Source organism: Halictus rubicundus, chromosome 1 (assembly GCF_050948215.1).
Source record: "Halictus rubicundus isolate RS-2024b chromosome 1, iyHalRubi1_principal, whole genome shotgun sequence".
Lineage (NCBI taxonomy): Eukaryota > Metazoa > Arthropoda > Insecta > Hymenoptera > Halictidae > Halictus > Halictus rubicundus.
Window position 1 is genome coordinate 3,584,547 of NC_135149.1, and position 24,287 is coordinate 3,608,833.

General features: G+C 45.2%; 1 protein-coding gene across 1 annotated transcript in view; it reads right to left on the reverse strand.

The window, feature by feature from the left end:
* Positions 1 to 20,965, reverse strand: part of LOC143353154 (zinc finger protein rotund) — a 236,837-nt gene extending 215,872 nt beyond the window's left edge. Inside the window, exon 1 of the mRNA XM_076786255.1 lies at positions 20,589 to 20,965. Coding sequence (XP_076642370.1) covers positions 20,589 to 20,765 — 177 coding nt within the window. The 5' untranslated portion in view covers positions 20,766 to 20,965. The remainder of the gene's footprint in view (positions 1 to 20,588) is intronic.
* Between the last annotated feature and the right edge of the window lie 3,322 nt (positions 20,966 to 24,287).

Sequence of the window (24,287 nt, forward strand, 5' to 3'; positions counted from 1 at the left end):
GTCAACGTACACTTGCACAAACATCACATATTAGTCGTTCATCAATTCAACGAATTTTGACACGGTAAAAGTATCATCCATATCACATGGTTTTATCACAAGGGAATTCGATAGCAGATTACGATCACCGCGTAAGATTTTGTGAGCGGCTGCAGGGTGTTGTGGAAAACGACTTTTTGTGCAAAATACTTTTTTCCGATGAGGCCACTTTTATGAATTCAGGGCATGTAAATAGACATAATCTGCATTATTGGGCCGTGGAAAACCCAAATTGGATGCGATGTGTTCCCTTTCAACATCGATGGTCTTTAAATGTTTGGTGTGGCCTAATAGGAGATTTTGTGATTGGACCTTATTTTTTTCAAGAAACTGTAACATCTGCAAGTTATTGTGATTTCTTAAAAAATCATTTGCCTGCGCTTTTGGAAGATGTGCCACTGCACGTTAGAAGAGAAATGTGGTTCCAACAAGACGGCGCGCTCCTCCAGATTTTGCAATCATCACCAGACAATTTTTGAACGAAAAATTTGGGAACAAATGGATAGGTCGTGGGGGACCTCGTCAATGGCCTCCTCGATCCCCCGATCTAACACCATTAGATTTTTTCTTATGGGGATATGTAAAGGACAAAGTTATGTTTGAACCACCGACGACAAAAGAGGGTATGAAACAAAGAATACGTGACGCTTGCGCTTCAGTGACTCCCGAAATGTTAAAAAATGTTAGAACAACTTTGATGTTTCGAGTAAATAAATGTTTACAAGCCCGTGGTGGACATTTTGAACATTTAATTTAAAGTACATTTTATTTCTTCACGAATAAGCAAAGGACTCAAGCGCGTATAATTCCATAACGCTATTTCCGAGCGCTTCAAGTACCTACAACTCGAAACTTCAAACTGTTATATCTCATCATGGAAGTATCTGACAAAAAAATGTTTCAGACAAAATTGACTTGTTTTTTCCGGTAGAATCTAAATATGTAACATTTTATAGGGGGTTCCATTTAAAATTACAAAGGTACCTCCCATCCGCCGTTAAAGGGGAAGGGAGGCCACTTCACGTTTATGTAGTCAGAAAGGCCCTTCAGTTCCATGCAATTTAAGGCTAAGAACTTTAAAATCGATGGCATAGTTTTCGAGATATTGAGCTGTTCAGAGTTATGTGTTTGTATGAGTTATGTATTTCAGAATTTTGTAGATTTTTTTAAAGCCTCGAACAGTCAAAAAAGTTAGTCGTGGACATAACCGAAAATAAGGGTGTAGACGGAGGATGAAAAAAATGTCTAAAAATTTGGACAGACACATTCTTGTCTATTGAATAAAGTGATGTGAAATAGTCGATTTTAGTGCGCAGCAAGCCTAATGTTAACAGACAGTTTTCGATTCATCGGGATCTTTGTCCCGGTGTTGGGCAAGAGAACGAAGGCGCAGCGCGCGGCGTCGAGCAACACTGGATCGGTTAATTGGATATTAAATAACATAAACTGGATATTAAAGATCTAAACCGGCCACCGGAATACCCGTGTAATTTACGATCGAACGCTAGACCCATTAAGTCAACGGCGATTATGGATGCTGTGCGCTCCCTCGGTACACGATCGTTCGACGTTTTCCTTTTAACAATTAAGAAAACGCGTTCCGCGTACTAATTGGGCATCAATCAATCCGGCGCGTTAATTATACGAGGCGAAATGCACGCGGACGGCCGCCGGTAGCTCGCTCGCGAGAGCAAGATTCGATTCGAAACACTCGTGTATACATTGTCAGCGCAAATTAAATAACGCGGCTGAAAAGTCGGCGTCGTTGAACCAATTATTAGACTAGCGGCTAGTCAACCGTAAAACCCTGATATGCCGGCCAGGTGTGCGGATCCAGTTTAATAACCGGACGAGGTTCTTGCCGGTAACCCAGCGCCAATTATTCAAATCTTTCGTCAGATTTACGGCGGACCAACGATACCGCACGTCGTCGCATTATCGGCTACTACCTGTTCGCTTATATATGTACCACTAAAATTCCCCGCGCAATTTATGCCATTCCATTCTTTTTTACTTTGTTACCCTCCTTTATATCCCCGATTCATTTCTTCATTTTTAATTGTCTATTTTTGCTGACCTGTTTATTATCTTGATATAATCTTCGCGGTTCGAACAATTCGACGGTGTTTTCCATTAATTGCTCTTGCGTCTTGCTCGAATAAATTTCGACTAAATTGATCCGAGAGATTAGCAACAACCCCTTGTACTCGACTGTAAATCATACTCTAGTCAGTAGCTGAAATATCCCTTTCGAGAGAACATGAAAAGTTTGTTACGTCAATGGACCATCTATCACCTTGATATAAACCTTGCGGTAACACGAATTCATGGAAACTGGATAGCGATTGGTTTTCGATTAATTGCTCTGTGTCTTGCTCGAATAAATTGCGGCAAAATCGATCCGACAAATTAACAACCCTCCACGCTGTAAATCGTAATCTAGTAGAGAGATCGCGAAAAGATTGCTGGCAATTCTTGTATTAATCAAACGTCATGGCAACGGACCATTCATCATCTCGATACAAACGTTACGCTTGGAAGAACGCATCGAGAATAGACAGATCCCTGCTTGAAATCGGACAGATCGCAGGTAATATAAAATTGCATAACGGCGAAATTATTCTGTATTTCAAGGGATTTCTTTTGGTCGGGGCTTTCTGGATCATCGATCGCGGAGAGGCGAGTGTGGCGGGTCTCGAAGAAAGATGGGCTCGCCGAGTGAAAAATCGAAACGTTTTACAAGCAATAAAGTCGAGGTTCCTTGCGTCCCGCGATCGTTAACGCTAATCAGACACGGGGAACGCTGTAAACCGTTTTGACGAGTGGACGTTACGATCCAGGAAAGTTACGATCGAGGGAAATTCTATGCGTCCCGCGCGTCCTATGTAATTACCCTCTGGCAAACGAGGGATTCTTTAACCCCGAATGAGCTATTCGCCGCGGCGCTTTTCCCGCTCGTATGGCCGAGAAAGTAAGGCGAGCGCTTCCTGAATCGACCCACGAAACGCCAACTTCACCCTCATGCACCGGCCATAACAGCAAATCACAAGTACACTGTTGCACCGGCAAATTTTATCGCGGAGAAATGAATATTTTCCACCAAGTCCTCGCCCCCCGTTCCGAAGATAATCTATGAAATTATTACTCGAAATTCTCTGTGTCGTCGACGCACGACGTCGATTATTTATTCCGTACAGTTTATTCTATACACTATTTACTCTATCGTGCAATTTGATGGTTACGTTTCGAGGAGTAAATTCGCTGCCATTATCGCCATCGTTAAATTAAACGAGAGGAAATTCTTTCGACACTTAGCGATGCGTACAGTGTACCGAACAATAAGATTTTTATGTTATTCGGAGCACGGTAATGACGAGAATGAGTTAAACGAGGCTTTAATTGACGCCAGTTTCCATAAAAACGGATCGTAAAAAGCTTAAGCTATCGTGATCCTATAGGGATAAAGTAGTACAAACCGGCAGCAGGAAGGATCAGCCAAGAGCGATCTTTCGGTGCATGATCTATGGTGTTTCCTCGAAGAAACAATCCTATTTTATGGACGAAGCATTGGTTCAAATTAACTAGCACTCGCTGTACCGATTCAGATAGAACATTTTAGAGGCCCTAACGTGAAAGATTTCGGGGCCCCCTTATAGAGGGCGGACCTGCTCGATCTCTTAGACCTTTTTGATAATTTCACTGAAAAGTGTTTTCAACAGAAGTTTTACTCGCTCGCTACTGATTTTCAAACCGTTGAATTTTTCAGTCGTTAAATAGTTGAAAATGTGCTTCCTCTTCAGGGTCCCGTGGGGATAAAATGGGATCGAGGGAGTCGCGAAAAATGGTAGAAAAAATCGAGCGGTATGCAGAACGAGCGTAGACGAGACGCGAGAGAGGAGAGGACTGGAGAGGAGAGTAAAAGGATCGTATCTCTGTTTACAAGCGGTGCATGCTCGCTTATCAACGGATATCGGATCTGCGAAATCTCCGTATTCGTTATCTGTAATCTGAACAACTTCTCGGTGGGGCCTCGAGCCTCGGGCCTCGGAGTACAGGGGCACCGGGCTACAGGTAGCCTGGCTGTTTTACCTGGCGAACGAGGACGGTGGCGCATCGTGTTCCTTCTATATACACGCGTGGATAAACCAGATGCCACGGGGAAGATTACGCCCGAGGGAGCACGCTGACACTTAACAGGACCCAATTAAACCCATTACACGATTAATTATCTAATTAATTAATATCGGAGGGAGCGCGAGGCCGCGGCCGAGTTCCGTCGCCGAATTCGCCCGCCGCGGATCGTTCGATCGTTGGATCGCTCGATCCTGCGCAAACCCCGCAGCTAAATAGACCGTGTCAAAATCTCCGCCGGCGATAAATTCTCCGAGACTAGCACCCCTCTCACTCTATCTCTCTCTCTCTCTCTCTCTCTCTCTCTCTCTCTCTCTCTCTCTCTCTCTCTCTCTCTCTCTCTCTCTCTCTCTCACTCTCCTCTCTCAACGCTTCTCCCTGGCCCCCTTCAACCGGGGATAATTAACGCTCTCTGGTGTTTAATTGAGTTACGTGTTTCGGGCTCTCGTGTCGATTACCCGTTAGATCCTCTGCATCGACCATTCGTCGCGATCCATTGATCTCGCTAGCTGGGTACACACGCTCTTCCCAGTAATTAAACTACCTTCCTTCCGCTCAGTTTCTGCACTCTCCTTTTTCCACCTTCGTCCCCGAACGATCTATTAATCCCTCGATACACGATCAACGTGCTCGCTGATCTACATCTCCGAGGATCCGAGGATCCTCCGACCATCTTCCAGCTTTTCTTTCAATTATTTTACTTCTCGCCCCTAATCCTGCCTAATCGACCTACCGTTGCTAGTTTAAATTAGTCATCTCTGATTTTTAGCCAACTCTTCAGCTCTCACTATACGAGCCAATGGAATGCGAAAGTGGTGTAAGTCGACATTTGTCTGTTTGGTTTAACACCTTAAGAGTTTAATTATCGTTCACATTTTGAGTGCCGCTTCTCCCAAAAATGGGAGACGATTTGTTCAGATTTATACATGGATTTTGGCATTACTGCATCGAGTATAGCGACTTTGGTTAGGGTCTGTAAAATCCTACAAGAGTACAAGCGTATTCTTAGTATCACAATTTTAACTTTTTCATTTTTCTTTCATTCATATTGATCTTGTGGAACTTCTGAGGCTACTAATTCCTCATCATCCAACGATCGGTTGGTTTGATACGCATGATTTTTAAAACGACTCGTATCTTTCTGCAATATTTTATTGCCAATGGAAGAGGAAACTATCATGAAAGGGAAGAAGTTAGTAGCAATTGGAATAATACAGCTATGTTCAACTGAAGTTGTGAACCAGCGAAAAAAGTTCAACGAGTGGCTATAATAGTATGGAGAGGGTTAATTGCAAAATCTGTTAACGTTAGGTCTGCCGACGATTAAACCACCGTCTTCGGATCGCCACCTTGCAAACACGCGGCTCTGATGTTTATTCATGCCCCCTTGTTCCTCCGCCCCCGCCATTGTGCGGGGCCTTCGAGGTCCCACGATCTATCGCGCTTGTAACTTATACCATACCTCGACCACGGTGACGACAGGTTTTCATTCGCGGCCGTGAGAGGGTATCGCGAGGGTGCCATTGTATACCGTTCTATCAAGGCCACAATTATTAAATTTATCCACGAATCAAGCGATGCGCCTCAGATAATTGCGCCGACTGACGGCTTCCAATTAAACGTATCCTGCCACCGAACTACGCGAATGATTCTACTTTCCCTACTCGTTACTCCTTGTCTATCCTAAATCGTCCCTAAAGCGGATCTTTCGATTTCTCGGCTTCGTAGATCTCAAGCTAACAAAACCGCGCAGAAAAATTCTAGTCTCATACCTTAAAAAATAAATTCTTCAAGATCCCTCGCACTACCGAGCACGAACCTAACAAAATCACGCATAAAAATCCTAATCGGAGACCTCGAGGAACGAATTTTTCGGGATCCGGCTTGTTATCGAGCACGAAGCTAATAGAATAGCACAAGGGGTTGAAAATGTCGCCCTTGCGACTCTATGGTTAATTAGCGGTCAGCTCGCGGCGGCAAGCGGATTTTTTCGGGCCGAGGCCGGGGGATCGTACGGTAAATCGTGGCGAAACACGGGAATGGTTAAAATTCTTTCCACGGCCCTGCGATCCACGCATCTGTCCGACTGTCAACGACCCCAGAAAAGACTGGCAAACGGCGATGACGACGACGACGACGACGACGACGACGACTCCGCTGCCATTCTTCCCGCGTTTCCGTCCATCAATCCTAGACTCCGGCGTCGACGCCGGAATGCACGCAGAATATCGCCTCTCCTCATCTCACCCACACGAACGGCTCGGTCGTGTGTTTCTTTTTCGTAATAACGAGCGAACGCAACCTCGCTACCACTGCCACCGCTGCGCCGACTGCCGCTCTGCTGCCACTGCCACTACCGTTGCCGTCCTTCTCCCGACTGATTCGTTTCTCTCGCTCGTTCGATCCAATTAAAACTTTGCACGAGACCGCGGATAAGGGAAACACGTTTCTCGAATTGTTCGCGGCGCGATATTTATTGCCTCGCTGGGAAATTTAGTCGATTCGTTTCGTCGCGGGTGCATTAAACTGGTTTTCCACCGCGGAGTCTTCTTCAATTCCTCTTTTCGCCGCTCCTCGTTCGTTTCGAGGTAAATTTATCGTGCGATGGGATAATTCTTCCAGTAGTCAGCGATCTTAAACGTTCTTATTATTAATAAACTATTATCTGCATGTTTTATTTCAGGATGCGATGCTGTAGGGAGGAATCGGCTGACCGTTGTCCACATTTAAATCTATGTGGCAGTTTGTAGATTGTTTCTACATTGTTAGCGGACATCGTTTATTTTTCAGCAGTTTATTTTCAGAAAGGCTGACCACTGGGACCGAAATGATATACATACTGGAGACTCGCTGGCTAACCGTTCAGGAAATTTTTCGATCGAGGAAAATAGCAAGTTGCAAGTTCGACGAAAGATCAAGTAAAATGACTAGACGAGTCAACAGACCGTAATTGGATTCGATCATTTTGCCAGCGAATAAGGAACTGAGGACGTTAACTCGTCTTTTCTCTAATAAATAGATTTACAATCTCTGACAGTTTTTGCACGATGGAAATGAGCTATCGTTCCGGAAAACGAACGGTTTAAATCGACGGGGGTTAATTAGTAGAAACACGGTCTGTTCGCGCGAACGTGGATTCGATAATGGTTCTCGAAATAGAAAACAGATTTCCATATAAGAGGATTAGAAATGCAAGCGTGCGTTTCGCGGATAACTATTGTTAGGATTTATTGCCATTCACGGAAAACGATAATGGCCCGTGACCAATAGCGTGCGGGATTTCGTGTCCAATTGAATTTCAGAGTGTCGACGGACGAGAGAAGGTAGTGATTACGGGCAGCAGTGATCAGACAGAGTCTGGATCAAAAGGTGCGAAAAAATCGAAAATCCATTGGAGTGAAATATAGTTTGAAACGTTTATTGAATTGCAAGTTGAAGTTAACGTTGAAGAGCTGACAATCTTGTAAATGAAAAACGTGAACGACCAAAAAATTCAATTTCTCCCGTTGGAGGGGAGGGGCTCGCGTTAGGCGACGTTTTATGGCAGGGACGTTGCTGTTGCGCATAGGGCCCAGTATGTGACTTTCCGAAATTTGGCTACGGCGTTGAGCCTGTCATCGCCATTTAGTTTGACGATATTTGGGTCCGTACTTGGGTACCCTCGATACCGTGCTTTTCCATAAAACGTTTCAAACTCCATAGGTAGTCTGATCTCCTGGGCTCTACGCGGCTAGATGCTTGAGGCCATAGCGCATATGGTTGCCAAATGTGCGGGAAAACCCAAGGTTCGGTCGCCAAACATGTGCGGCCTTGGCGAATCCTTGGGCCAGCTTCAAGCACCTTGTTTTAGTTCCGTCCACCCTCACAATCTCCAAAAGTGGGGATATAACGCGGAAGAAGTAGGGAGGATCGAGGCGTTGAGTTCGGCGACTCGCGCTCCTCCGGGTAGCTTGTAATTGGACACCACTCGAACCATCTAGCTTTTAGACCTCGTACTCTAGGAAACGTTGTACGCAGTCGAAATATAGTATTGTCCAAAACTTAGTTTTTCGTTCCTTCCGACCAGGAAGGTGGTCCTTCGATCTAGAACCTTAACTTGGTCAGCAAACACATACAATGTCCGAATGATCACGGGATCGACCGCGGACAAGAAAGACCGGTACGTTGCTCATAATAGTGCTTACTTTGATCGAAAAGTTTATTTAGAAGGAACTGCTTGTTTAACGTTACTGCTCCAGATCGGACATTTGATATGCAACAGTCTAATATTCTGATTTAAATTTTGAAAAATAATACTCCAGCAGAAAGAATAATTCGATCAAGACCCCAATCCCTCGAATTGCCAGGGCCCACCCACTCCAGCGGCCAGGACTGTCCTTTCCATTACACCTGACGTGTTTCTCCACCCCTAACCCTCCCTATCATCCCGAGGCAGCCGCCTCTCTCTCTCTCTCTCTCTCTCTCTCTCTCTCTCTCTCTCTCTCTCTCTCTCTCTCTCTCTCTCTCTCTCGCTCTCTCTCTCTCTCTCTCTCTCTCTCTCTCTCTGCTCTCTCTCTCTCTCTCTCTCTCTCTCTCTCTCTCTCTCTCTCTCTAACCTCCCGGCGAAGAAAAGAAAGAAGAAAAAAGAAAAAAGAAGGGTCAAAAAAACGAAGAATCCTCCCTCTCGGCGTCCGGTGGCCGGGAGAGTCGCGCACCCGGGGTATCCGGTGCGCGTTTCGCTGTCGTGTGTTCGCGTGCAGGAGGCAGTAACCCTGAAGGTAAGGCGAAATGCCACCTGGCAGCTTTTTGCGGGGCTGCGCGCGAGATGCGATATCGTTTTTGCCCCGAGAACCCGAGTGGAGGAGCCGCGTCTGCCCCTCTGGCCCCCCTGCCTCGCTCGCCACGGCCCCACTTCCGGTCTGGGTTAGGTCTCGGCGAGGAACGCCGGCCAATCGGAATGGTTCACCACGCCTCCCCCACCCACGCGCACCTGCGTTCACGCCCACCGATCGGAAGACGTGCTACCTGTGCCGGTGAACCAGCTCTCCGTCGATCCGAGAGCGAGAGAAAGAAAGACCGAGAGAGAAAGAGAGAGGTGCAACCAAGCCAGAGAGAGGGAGGGAAACAGAACGGAGACGTCCTCCAGTCAACGACGCGCACGCTCCGACCTCACTTTCCTCTTTCCTTCCGTCCACCTTTTCCTCCCCCCTCCCCCCACCCCTCGGACCACCCTCCGACCTCCCCCGCACCTTCCACAACACCGCGCAACCCTCTCCATCGCGTCCTCACCGTCGTCGTACCGTTTCTCTTGTTCTCGACGCGATCTCCATCGCTCTTTGTACACGGAGACTTCGATAGCTTTGCATTCCCCATCGTCGACCCGGCTGCTTAGGCTCTCAGCTTTCTATCAATATCTTTCTGAAGATTCGCCATCGGTGAACGGGTGGTGGTAACCTCATTAGCTATGATTGCATTGATCCTTGATCCATTTCTAAATTAGCGCCCCTTTGAACCCTTGATCAAGCTAGGAGCAATTCTCTCAAAATCCTATGCAAACCATAGAAAAATATTCCGTCTTGATACGGCTTAAACTCGGAAGTCTCAAAAAACGAGTCCTCCTACTTTGTCTTCTTCGGAGCCTACAGACGAAAAGGGCTGTTCTCGTACAACTTCAGGGGTGGTTTATCGAAGACTGTGTCCTAGGCACGATTTCAAAAATTGGTTCAGATCCCGTCGACTCTCAGAATAGATCAAAATGTCACACAATTCGTTGTAACACGTCTACAAAAATGGACCAGCGACCGAGAAGGATGCAACCCCTTAAGGGATGATCAATCGAGGCTTGACAACAACAACGAGATAAAATTTACCCAATCCTGCAGCGGGAAACTGACTGTTTCACTCATCCAGTTAAAGTTAGGAGTTACACTCTTCAACCCCTATGCTTTTGATTGATGTCTCTCTTCGAAAAAGCATCTTCGGAAGCACTGTTGATTTCGAAGGTGGGAAGGCAGACTTTGCGCTCCCCGGAAAGGAAAACGAAGTCGAAGGACACGGAGCCGAGAAAATCAATCGATTCCGGTGTGTCGATATCCGTGTCCAACGACTAGAAAAGTCGCGCTGAAGCGGGAAAGGGATAAAAATTGCAATGCCTTGAACTTAACCGTGCTCTCGTACGAGGGAGGAGCGTGTGCGTAGCGTTGCATCGCCTCACGGCCACTTTTGCGACAGAGCTGACAAAAAGGGCCTCGTGGCCGCCAAATTTGGAAAGCTGGCTGGGCCCGGGAGCGGCCTTTTACGGCCTCCGAGCCACCAATGGCCGCCTTCAACTTGAAAATCGTACGGCCTGCACGCCCGACTCGTGTTTTAACGCCTACGACACACGTCTGTCCTTTTACTCGACGCGTGTCCCCCACCCTTTTCGACGTTTTCAGACCGATATTACCGTCCAGAAGATCTTCCAGTTCGAATAATCGAGCACGCCATCAAAATGAAAATATTTATCGCTATCACCAGTACCGTTGTATCGTCTTTGTTCTGTTAGAATTATGCAGAATACAAATTTGTCCACTGCAAGAAGAAGTAAGTACCAGTATTCTTGTCATCAACATTTCCTACAAAGAAAAACAAAGAAATCTTTGTCTATCATAACCCTACTATATATATTAATCTCCTTAGTAGCAATTTCTATATTAAATAAGGGGTTGGCGAATCCAGGCACTCGCGGTCTCGATAAACCGGAAAAATGGCACCCTCTCACTCGCCCTTCGCCCAATGAAATTAAAATCAGTTCCCAGAAGGATCAAAAGAAACGAGCGAGCTGAATCCCGCGCGGAAAAAAAAAACAGCAGAATTTCATCGAGGTGCACGCGAAGCGGATTTTCGCTCGGGAAACGGAATCCTCTTCCGCGTGCTCGCAACTCCGCGGCTATACAATGTTTTTCTTACAATTAGTTAAACGAGCCGCATTCCCTGGTCCTCTGCGCAGAGGAGCAGCCGGCGCGGCGGAGCTTTCCCGAGCGGAAAAATCATCATGGCCAGTTAATTTCATTCAGATTTATGAGAATTAATGAACATGCCTCGGTCCCTTAATTTCCTTTCGCGGCGCGCCGTGACCGCGGTCCCACGAGACCGCTTCAGCCTCCGGAAAAAAAGGTCATCGACATCCTTCTTCTTCATCTTCAAAATCTATTTTTATTCCGATTAATCGGTTGCATTTGGTTTTCAGATTCTTTGGCTCCAGAGACACGATTCTTCAAGAAATAAAGTCAATCTTGGAATTACCAAGGTATGTACAAGGGGGGTTAAGAAAGACTAAATACTAGCAGCTCGAACACAATTCAATCGCAAAGTGCGGATTTTTATGCAAAATAAAAATTGTCTACCTCGATTGCAAGAGATTGGAGCCAGACATAGACGTTCAATTCTTACCTTAATAACTTCAACAAGCTGAAAATAGTTTCAAGTTGCACCGACCCATTTTGGTTATAAATGCATAAAAATCCGCAGCCTTGTACCAACACTTCGAATAAAATACAAAATGACACAACGTTTCACAACTGCGACGAACGTGCTTGTCACGAAGAGGAAAAAATTGCCTTCGCTATTCAAAGTAAAATTTGGGACCCAACGGTTCGAAGTTGGGTAAAATGGGAGCTGCGATGGGAAACGAAAAGCGTTGCAAAAACGCGAACTAATGTCGAGGTTTCCGGTCCGTGGTACCGGCAACGATCAACGCTTACGGTCGCCGAGCGGAAAAGTGGTGAGACAGGACGAAGGGGAAATTGGTTGCGCGTTGCACTTTCAGAGAACTTTTTGTCAGTCAGTCCTCCAGAGGAGCCAATGAAGTTCTCTTTCGTTCGGTCGTTATGGAGCCCTCCCCTCCGGCCACGTTCCCGCCGACAGGTAAGAAATCCCGGGTAGAATTCGCGCCATGAGTCTCGCGAGAATACGAGAGAATATCACCAGAATACATTCGCTATTGGACTAATGGGCACATGAAACGGGGACGATTTCGACGAACTTTCAACTACAACCTTCTTTTCAATCACCTGTTCCATAGACGGAGCACTCCAAGGCTTGCAGTATCTTCTAAATCCTCCAGAGCTTTCCTCTGAGAAGACGTGAATTATAATGTCAGAGAATTTAAAAATATTAGGCGAATGCAAAAGTACTCGGATTACCAAAAAACGAACAGAAATACCTACAGCCGATTTTCCACTAAAATACAACAAAGAATCTTTTGCACTGACCAAATATATTCAGGTGATCGCAAAATTCTGTGTTAAAGAAATCTCGAAGGTTGCCAGGTCTCATAGAAGTAAGGACTGGAAGTAGTACGAGCCATTACACTTCAGACCGTTTTCTTTGTACAACGAAGCGACTATAAAGTTTCCTTTTCGAGATCCTCCAGAAACAAAAGACAGGAAGTAGAATGTACCATCAGCAGCAAGGATCGGCCATCAAAGAACGAAATTTATAGCGACAAGATTAAATGCATTTTTTAAGAAGCTTCGACGCCTTTAAGAGAAACAATATTGCAGTTCCTTACACTTCGGGCAACAATGTTTTCTTCTTGAAGTTGCACACGGTAGAAAAACCTAGAAAATTTCCTTTTCCAGATCTCCAGGAATGAAAGACGGGAAGTAGAATGAGCTATCGGTAGCAAGAATCGGACACCGGAGAATGTACGCTCTGATATTAAACGAACCGAACTAGTTTTTAAATCAACTTTAGAACCCATGGTAATTTCCGAAAGAAACGAGCATTCTTGCGATTTCAAGCACAACTAGCAGTCACGCATTTATATGCGTTTATGATCCATGGCTAAGGATATTTAATAGATTTTTCAACAGCAATCGTAAACCGACACATCCTCCTCAGGTAGCGTAATCTTATAATAATTTCGTTTGAAATTAAAAGAAAATTTTTAAACTTCCTTTTGGTGCAGCACAATTATTGAAAAATCTATTATTAGGCTACCTGTAGATAAAGTGTCAAGATTTTCCAGATGGTCAAAAGACTTTTGCAAGTTGCTCCGTGATTAAAAGAGTGTAACTAGTATCGGTGGTCAAACGTCGAAAAATGGGCGTGCCGAATAAAAAATGATAGCCGAGAGAGTCTCGAGGCGGCACGGCTCGTCTATCGATATCCTAGATTAGCATAAGAATACGGGAATCGCTGGTTGACCTCAGATCGGGGGAACGATTGCTCGTAAGCAGGGCAATTAGTCACGGCCTTATGACCCGCGTGCGCGCACGTTGCACCGCAATTATTCTCATAATCTTCTGTCATCGCGCGTTTTCCCGGTAATCGTCCGCATTATATTCATCTCCGCGGTTCGCGTAATCGCTCTGCCAGCCGTGGAACAGGAGGGGGAGGACGAAAGCCCGAAACACAGAAGCGCGCAGAAAACTCCGCCGCGGGATATATAATATACATAATTAAAAGTGCTTCCCCGCTAACTACCGTGGCAATTACACGTTCCAACCAGGATAGAGGAGAGTTCATCTCGTCGCCTTTATTCAATTACTCGCCGCGCTTGGCAAATCCGTGCACCGTAAACTTCTGCCATTTTTTGCCCCGCCTCTCTTTCCTCGCTTCCTCGCTCTCCGCGTTACGCCACGTTTTCAACATTCGAAAATCTCCCCACCGGCAATTTAAATCCGAACACGCGGTCGAGCATCGTGAGAATTTTGGTTCTCCGGGTAATGCTAAATTTTGGCACTCGTTGTGCAATCATTTCCAATGGACAATATCAAGAATTCTCAAATACAAAATCTGAAACCCATACGATTATTCTTGCAATCCAAGCTTCAAACATTTCAATTGTCTGCGGACTGTAGCGCGATAGATTTTCAGGTGCAATTGGCAAGTCGAATAACGAACGAGCAGAGTGCCTGTTGCCAAATCGTGAAAATTCTGCGCAAGTTGGACACGCAACTGCAGTCGGAAGGGAAAGAGTACCAAAGCAATCGCGGCTATGCACGAAACGGTGGTTTTGCAACAAGGATTTGATTGAAGCGATGTCATCATCGAATCCCCATCGATTTCTCAATTTTCCTAGACGCCTTTTCTTCGCAAATTCACAGAAAAAGTAGCGGAAAGAAAACGGCGTTCGTTCGCCGCGTGGAATCTCGAACCAGAAATCTTCGATGAATCTCGCCGAAGCTTTCAACGACACAGTCGGGGCACTTAACGACTTAGCGCAAGCTGTAATCATCGAAAGCCTGGCCACGGGCAACAAACGGTTCCTCTGCAATAGCAGTAGCAACACACATATACAAACACGAGCGCGCTATAAATTCTCTTTTCCACCTTTTTTCCGTACCAGAAAAAGCATCGTTTACGGCTATCATATTGTCCGTGTTTTTATCACCTGTCCATAGTTTCCTGCATCCGACTCCGTGGAAAAAAAGGAACTTCGCACACCGGCAACCTGCTGGTTTCTTTTTTCCGCGATCGGTTAATTGAAACGTTGTTAGATCGCGCTATCGCAAGAAAAGCGAAGAGAGAGAAAGAGAGAGAGAGAGAGGGAGAGAGGGGGAGAGGGAGAGAAAAAGGAACACGAGTCGCGTTCGCGAAAGAAAATCGTCGAAACGAGCGGATGCCGTAACTGTCTATCAACGGGATTATTTCCAACGCGGTGACTAATTGACGGGAATTATTATGATCGATACTGGATCTTAATCGGTGCTCCGGCCACAAAGTCGCGTTGGCGGTTGCGACCGAGCTCGATCGTGCTCGTTAACGGTTAAAGACCGGTGTGCGCGAGCGCGCGCGCGCGCGTTACGCCGCCATTAACGCCTTGGCGGCTAATTATCATTTCGCGCTAAGGTAAAAGCCCGCTACCTTCCCGCGTCGAAGAGACCTATTACCGCGCGATATACCTCGTCGTCACGCCACACCTTGATCGACTCTCGTTCTCACCGTCGTCGAATCGATTAATCCACGATTTTTATCAAGCGCGGCACCGATCCCGGCAACAAATTGAAACCGACGAATAAAAGCCGAGAAAAGGGAAACGAGAGAAAAGCAAAGGCGGAGAGTAGTCGAGGCCGCTATACGTTTGCCCTGTTAACGCGCGTTATCGATCGATCGAGAACGAACCAAGGAGGTGTATACCGGATCGGCGATCGATCCGCTACCAATCGATTTCCACGATCCTGCCGCCGCACCGTTACATTCCTGACCGGCAAAAAATCGCGAAAAAATACCGCTTTCTAGCTCGGCGGCGATTCAAAAACCGTTCTCCAAGCGCAGAGAGAGAGAGAGAGAGAGAGAGAGAGAGAGAGAGAGAGAGAGAGAGAAAGAGAGAGAGAAGGAGGAGGAGAAAGAGGAGAGAGGACCGTGTACACGGCCGGCAAGAGATCGGGACCGCGTCGCGAAGCGTTCGCGGCTTTTTACCGGCAAATCATTTTCACAGGTTGACACTACGGATTATTTTCTTGCGCGGAACCGAGCCGAGCCGAGCCGATTCCAAAGGTTTTTCCGCCACGTGGCCAGCCGACGAGGGGAAAAAACCAAGCCGATCGGCGAAACGATTAATTACAAAGTCGCCGGAGAACGATACGAACGCGCGCGCGGACGCTCGGATCGGATAAAGCCACCTCAGCCGTGAACGAGCCTCGATCCGGTCCACGTTCTTTTCCAGAGTCTTTTTTTCTCTGTTCTCTCCCCTCTTTTCACAGTGTCACGAATTTCACGGAACAGTAGAGGAAGTCGGTCGGATAATTGATAGACACAGGCGGTTTTCACGGTAGAAATTCTTTTGTCTCGCTCTTTTCTCTGTGCGAACGATTGTTACAATGTGTTTTGAAACCGTCTAATTACGTCCGTGACCATTAACCGCGGTCCTGCATTCCGCAAACAGCGTTACCTCACAGAGAAAATTTATCATGCAACTCTTTGGACAGCCTGGGGAAGGCTTCACGGCTGCTGGGTGGCTACTGAAATTCGTTTGGGTTTTATATAATTGTAAAAACCAAGAAGCTAGTCGCAAGAAGATAATCGATTAGATTTTTTAGCGAGTACTTCGTCTATAAACATTTACAGTCCAGCGTAGGTAACGCTCTTCCTTGTCAGAATACCAGTTACTATTATTTACTTTAATCGCACAGAAGATGAGCATAAATTATGGTAAAAATAAACGTAGGATGAAAGCTCACTAAAAGCTGAATAAAGTACGGAGAATAACATTTTTTCAACCGAGGTTCAGTTTTCGAGATAATCGCGTTTGAAAGTTGATCGAGTTTTCTACCGTGTCTGTGTATGGCCGACCGTTTCTACTTATCGAAAACTCCGGTAAGTAAGACTGCGTGTTCGTTTGAGAGTAAAACTGTCGCGAGTTACTCTCGAGAGTCAAATTCGTCAATGTTTTATTTTACACGAAAGGTGTGGCACTTTTCGATAGCACTGTCAATAGCGTGTACACTGACGAATTTGACTCTCGAGAGTAACTCGCGACAGTTTTACTCTCGAATAGGCACAGGCCATTAGTCTCTAACAACTGGAACCTAATCGGATGAAATGGACAATTATACTAATCAAAATCTAATTTGCCTCGACACGTGAGAAGAACCTCATAAACAATTTTCAGTAATTAACACTAAACCCATCGAGCCTTAAAAGTAACTGGTACATGCTGCCTTATAAAAATGACAAGATTAAATTTATTTGGACTCTGTGCAGTTCGTATTATGTGGCCTGCGAAATATATCTAAATACATCTTTCTAATTTCAATAATTGTAAAATAAAAAATTTAGACCGGTCATCTTAGCGATGGTGGAAAGCGGTGGAAGATGATCTACAGGCAGTGAATCGAGCAGATCTCTGCCAAAGCTGATCGAACTTAATTACCGAAGCGCCGCGATGATTCATTTCTATCAGAGATGCAAATAGCATGCGGAGCTTCGTTCAACGCGATGAATGTCCGGCGATTAGATTCCGAAGCGCCAGGTTCGCTTCTAACGTGCGATAATCTCGATATTAATCTTCGTCTTCGGATACGCATAACGCTCTTATTGTCTCCAGCAGGATAATTCGCGAAATGACTATAAAAAGATCGCTCTAGTGCGCTTTTTGCCGATCTTTTAACCCTTAGCACTCGAATGGTGACTCTGAAGCACCACTAGAAATTGTTGTGGCATTATTTCGACGAAATTACAAAAAATATTACAAAATATTTGTTACATTACAAAATTTGTATTCAATAGATTACTAAATATTTCAATATTATATGTAGAAATCGGATCAGTTTCGTATGAATAAAATGATAATATTCTAAGACGGAAGAAAAATTTAGTTTTAGAATTAAAATAGCGCCGAGTGCAAAGGGTTAACTCTTTGCACACGAAGCTATTTTAACTCCAAAACGAAGCATTTCTTCCGACCTAGAATTATTCCCTTCTATACATTTTTTCTCATGCTATACATACAAAAATGGTACAATTTACTCGTACAATAACGCAATGTTTAGTAATTTATTAAATACAAACAAATTTAGTAATGTAAAAGTTATTTTGAATAATGATACAGCAATTTTTAGTGCTGCCTTACAGGCACCATTCGAGTGTTAATGGTTAATTGTGCGACGATAAATTGAAATGGACACGAGATTAATCATCCAGGATCATTGGAAGAATCGTAGAGCTTCCCGATGAAACATTACGATCCCATGCTAATTTCCAGAATTATGTTATTTTTTGACTAGCTGCTAGCCAAACGAATTAATCGAATCGATGATTTCTGCTGGAATAAATTGCAAGGCGACGCAGATAAAATCCAGAGACCTCGGTAATTTCGCTCGGTGATTTGCAGGCGACTTCGCACTCCAATTTAGAGAATGCTCGGCGATTTCCTAATTATGTTTGATTTACTACGCGATCCTTTACGATCGCGAGAAAAAGCTAATCTCCCGGCTTCCTGTTCCCGGCGCTTTCTGCGTTTTGTAATTGTTTTCAGCAAGAAACGCGGCGCGCGATCGCGAGAGAGAGAGAGAGAGAGAGAGAGAGAGAGAGAGAGAGCAAACGTCGATGAATTTCAGAAAGTAGCGAATAATTTTCGAAGGAAAAATCTCGGGATGATAGTTCGTTGCAGAGGCATTGTAGTGCTCTGCTTAAAAGGGAGTACGGAATTTATTGAAACGGTGCGTGTCAAGGTTGATTGTAGACGAGTGGAAAACTTTCTAGTGGCGACGAAAGGATTTTCCTTTTCCATAAAAATGTGTCTCACAGCTAGCAGCTGCCCTTCATCTCTCCGCAATTATGTCAGCGCTTTGGTATGAGGATTCGCTACCGAGAAGCCGCGTCGCGTTGACGAATAGCGAGAAAAATGTGTCGCGGTTTCAACTGGGATCATAACACCGTATTATTCTTTTTTCTTCCGAACGCCTAGAGTTTCCCGGAAACCCTCGTACGAATTTATTTTCGGAAAGAGTGATGAAGCTGTTTTGAAACGAGCCGAGGTGTACCGGGCCAATGTCTATCAAAGGTGAAAGAAGAAACGCCATGGTAAATAAACAAAAAGGTTTCGATGACAAAGAGCATGCTTTTTAATGGCGGTTCGAACGTGGTCGAAGACAATGTAAATCGCACAAGTGCAAAATGCTGTTAAATGCAATTACAAAACGAGGAACGATGCCCGAGGAACGATTAAATTAAGATGAATGGATCGGGGGGAAAAACCAGCCTCGTTCGAGCCAATAAAATATTTATGGATTTGCGATGATGTAAATGCTGATAATCTATTCATACGTCAAATTATAGCGCTATAATAAATATCAACGCGTAGGACTTTTTCTATCTTGACACGAAGTTGTCTCTGTTCTGGAAACACGTTAGTTGAAATAGCACTGAACTTTGCTAAACGTTCTCCTCAAATGAAGAAATTAAATTAAATGGCTAATCGATTGACGCACAGTGTAGATCGTTAATAACCTGGTATTAAATCGTACTACACTTAAAACAGAACAGCCTGAAGAAATACAAAGTGGCGAGACTTCTTTGCGCCGCTAAAAACCGTGCTCCAAAACTGTCTAATAAAAACGGAACGCGTAAATTGCTCTGGCAAAAAGAAAACTAAAAAATGGTGCGATTCATTCAGAATCTGTATCGTAATCGCTCTGTTGCGAGTTCAAACAAAATACAAACAATCTTCGATGCTTTCGCACGCATGACAATGCAAAAATCATTTTATGACCTTTCCAAGCAGAATAAATTTTAAACCTTAAACTAAAATTCCTCTAAAGAGCAGATTAAATCACTGTGTAACTGGGCTAGAATTAAACGCGCGAGATTCAAACCACTCCATCTCGAAGGTTAAACAAACCCTTTAGAAAACTTTTAGAATATTTAATTAAACACATTTACAGTTTTGGAATAGGGGCATTGTAAATGATAAATATACGCTAAAGCGATCATGTGCCACCTGTAAGACCATTCTACTTGCAGGTCCTGTAGCAAGTTCTACGGTTCCAAACAAACTTGGGTCCGATAGGGTGTCGACAACAGAAAGCTGACTGTTTACCTTCGATCTGTAGTAAATTCTGAAAAGTACTGTTAACTTTCTGTTGGTGTACTTGAAGGGAAAGAGCGAATTCACAGGTTTAGGGTTAAGTGGTATTACCGGGTTGGATTCGGAGTAAACACGGAGCGATTGGACCCGGCGCGCAGTGGCGAGTTTCGCCAAAATCGCACTATACTGATTCGAAAATGATGATAATTTTATTCAAATATAACAATGATCTTACTTATAAGGATGTAACAGCTATTTAGCTTTTTTATGTAGTTCTTTCCTATATCATAAACCTTGAGTAAATTAAATGCATATAATCTTAACAGTACTTGTTACGAATTTTTAATCTTACAAGGCTGCAAGGAAGGTGGCAAGGAACCAACAATACTCGCAAATTATCGCAGGAGACCGCAACGGGCCTTTCCCAAAGAACCTTTAAAGGTCTATTTTAAAATAAAAATAGCCGCTCGATCTCGCCCGATGCATAACTATTTCGATAGAAGAAGAGAACGAACATATAAGCCTTAATATGTATATGTGTCTTGTGAACAACCAGAGTATATATTAATTTGGAGCATGTTAGAAAGCTACCAGCATATGCCCGAAAAAATCGTACAATAAAAACTGGTTTAAGTGAAAACTCATAATTATTCCTAAATGCAACACTCTCTCGGAACGTGGAGCAAGAATTGCGATTTGATTTGTATCGAATCTAATTTAATCTGATCTGATTTCTAGCCATTCCGAGTTTCTTCTAACGCGGTACGAATGAATCGCTTGATAAGAGGGTCGACTGTACATAAATCTGTAAAATAAAGAATACGTTTTGTTCGCTTTCGGTCAGGTTGTTGGCCAGAGTGCGGCGTCTCGAAGGTTCGGCGAGTGAAGTGTAGAGAAGCAGCAGAATGGAAGAATTTGGACTCACTTTGCTCTGGACGTAGTCGAGGGCCAGCATGCAATCCGAATATCCGCTCTCGGTCTTGATGGTGGTGCCGGCTTGTCCTGGTCCGGTGGAGCAGAACCCGGAACCGACGACTCCGACGGGACCCCCGAGTCCTGCGGCGGCTGCCGCCGCGACGCTGTCCCGGTACCACGGGTACATATTACACTAAAACACCCGTGGATGCAGTCACTCAAAATATCTATCCCCCTAGAAATCACTGTGCACCGCCCCTGCAAGCGTGGCCACCGGCTTCGAATCGGTCCCAGGATGCCACGGGTCCGTGTGACGTCACTGGGATCACTTCCGTCGCGTCGCTACTCTCCCTGGTAGTCGGATATCTTCTCTCTCTCTCTTTCTCTCGCGATAAGCCAGTCTTTATCCTCCCGGGAAACTCTCACAGGATAAGCAAATATCCAGTCGTCTCAACGCATTTCACAACTGGTGTTGTACCACTAGGAGCGTTACTGTAACGATAGATAGAACGTAACCGATACACATGCGTTCGACTAGCGCGGTACACTGGCACGCGCCACACACCATGGATACAAATCGACCGAAGGTAGATAGACGACAAGCTATGTAAACAAGCCGCGTCCTCACAGGAGACAAGGGTGAACTCACTTCTGTTATGTATTCCCGTGCGACGACGCGACCTTCGACCGAGCCCCTCGGCCGATCAGAGTACAGTTTCTACTTCAAAATAAGACACCTCTTCTCCTTCGCTCTTCCTGACGACTTCTGTTTCTCTTTTGACTAGATTATTCTCTACCCCCCACTCTTCTGTCACTAACCGACTCCAGCTATCTTTATATACTGTATGTATATATGTATATATATATATATATATATATATAGGTATATATGTATGTATAATATGTCTTTTTCTTATAGTTTCGTGTAGGTTAAGAATTTGCTATTGCACACGCGTGATTGCACTCGGTAAACTGCACCAGACTTACTTCGATGGTCCACGAGCTCGCGGTCCTCTGTCCCTGTCGACCACGCTCCTCACTGTCATCGCACGCCTCGTTGAGTCCGATCGTGTCACTGTGTCTTCTTATCTCTCTCTCTCTCTCTCTCTCTCTCTTTCTATTTATTTCTCTACTCGACGCCACGGCAGAAGATGCTCAGCGGACGGTCCATGACCGCGTTCTTCGTCCTGCGTCCGAGGAACGTTGCGCCGAGTCCTCTTGTTCAGCTGAAGCCTGTCGGGTCCCTGTGCCGATCTACCGGGTCACCGACGAGATAACCTCTACCGTGTGGACGCGCCATGCGACGCCAGACACGAGCATAATAAACCTCTGCACCACCGAACCACTGACTGTCCTCCTCCTCCTCCTCTTCTTCTTCTTCTTCTTCTTCTACTACTACTACTACTACTTCTTGTTTTTCTTCTTGTCCTTGTTCACTCGCGAGACACCGACGAACAGGTCCGCGGCGACGACGGTGACGCGACCGCGGCCATTTTAACCGGCGACGAGAAGTGGCGCGAAAACCGGCAGCGCACGGAAAACGCGGCCTCTTTTCCGCTCGCTACACTATCTCTGATCCTCGATCGATCGAGCTCGATCGACGCCGAACGAGCACCACCGTCTTTCCGCAGCCCGGTGAACGTTCCTCTTCGTTTTGCCTCCGTTGTTTTTGCTCTGTGTGGCCAGGGATCAGGAAAAAACAGAACCGACGGGGCCCGGAAATCGTGAACCGTGGACCGCGGACGCGGTTTCAGCACTGACGCGGGAGTCGCGATTCGAACAACCGTTCGGCCGTGCTCGGCCCTCCTCGGCTCCCGTCGGCTGCTCTCCGCGCGATACACCGCGGCTTGCTCGTGGCCAGAGATCAACGGTGGGGGTAACGAGGCAACGCGGAGGGGAGGACGCGAAGGTGGGGAGGCGGGCGGGTTTTCTTCTCTTTCTCTCTCTTACTCTCTCTCGCTCGTTGACCCCTTCTCTTCGCCGAAGATTCTCTCTCTATCTCTCTCTCTGTCTCTCTTTCTCTCTTTCTCTATGTTACTGATTCTGTACGTTATTACGATTGTAATAGTAACGATAACTATCGCCTCATTGTGGAACAATAAACACATTCGTGGTGTATAATTCGTACAAAGAGGAAAGAACCGAGGCAGATAAAATGGAGAATTGTGGGAGGTAAAGCAAATATTTCTATGATAATGGAATAGATAATTGACTAAATAAATACGGAAGGTAGAAGTAAATTGATGGAGGAAGATGGAGGAAAATAATTAGGGATGAAGAAGGAGTTGTATTTATTGAAAACAGAAGAATTCTATTACCAATACTTGTGTTTAATTATTCACGTTTCTCTTTGGTTGTGTACCTTCAATGAAAAAGCCCAATAATCGACGCAAATTAACTACCCTGTTTGATGTACATATACCTACAACTGTTGTTCCAACTTTTATTTCCTGCTCTCTTCACACCCAATTAAACCTGACGCGTAGGGAATGATACCAAACATATTTTATCTCAATATACGGAGAAAAAATTCTAAAAAATAATACAGAAGCTGCAGGTCATGAAGCTGCAGTTCAAGATTAAATATTTTTAAAATTAAACAGTTTAACACTTCTGCAGACATCCAAAATATATGCACGTGATTACAGCTTCGATAATTAAACTGTTTTATGTAAATTAAAATTTTCAAGATGAGAAAGGACGAGAAACCTAAGTGACTTTCCGACATCTTCGCAAGGACACATCAAAATCTATTAGACATATATTATATATTGTATAATAATAATATTGATCATCCAGTTCTCAGAATCCCGGAGAAAAGGCTCGTGTCTCTGCACTGCTGGAGCAATCGCCAAAATCAAGTAGATACAATTCCGGATAGGCAAAGATTCTTTGGCCCGGAGAAGGCAGACTAAACCCGACCCTGACCTGGTACAACTTAATTTCACGCTGGCAGACGCGTCAAGGAATAGGTTGGAAAAGGTCACGAGCATCGCAAGGCATCATGCAAAAAGCCGCCCCTGAAACGGTCCACGAATTCCTGGGGAATTTCTTCGTAGGAAGGGAAAAAACGGTCCCTAGGATAAAAAGTCACCCCACCGAGACGAAGGGTCGATGGACGCGTGCACAGAAATATCTCTTGAACCAATCTCCTTCTCATTTGTCTTCTACTCGTCATTCGTCAATTACTCACAGCTTCGAGGACCACCAGACTACTGGAAGAACGGTCAAATGCCGTTGCGCACTTTGCCGGAAAGTGCAATAGAAAACAGGAAAACAATAGCGTAGATAAACGTGACAAGATGCGATAAGAAATACGATCTTGAATAACTGTTTTCACTCGATTTGCAACCCCTTCGCCCTTGAACCCCAACATCCCTCCAGCGGTGCGTCTGTAAAAAGGCATCCAGCAGGAAGCGACGTCATCGACCCCCGCGGCGTGGTCCAGAAAAGAGCTATAACCACAAATCTTATCGCCAAGGGTGGAGACAGACCAGAAGGGGGTTGATGGTCACGGTTACAGGGTCACTGGACTAAAGATGCTCCACTTTCTTAAATGTCGGCAGTTAGCAGCTGTCTCATAGGTCAGTTCCTCCATGGAAAATTCGGCAGTGGTCCCAGCGCATTAGAAGCATCCTACAAGGAATGAAACAAACAATCTTAGTACTTTGCACTGTCAAAAATGAACAGGAATCAGCAGGTAGCGCAT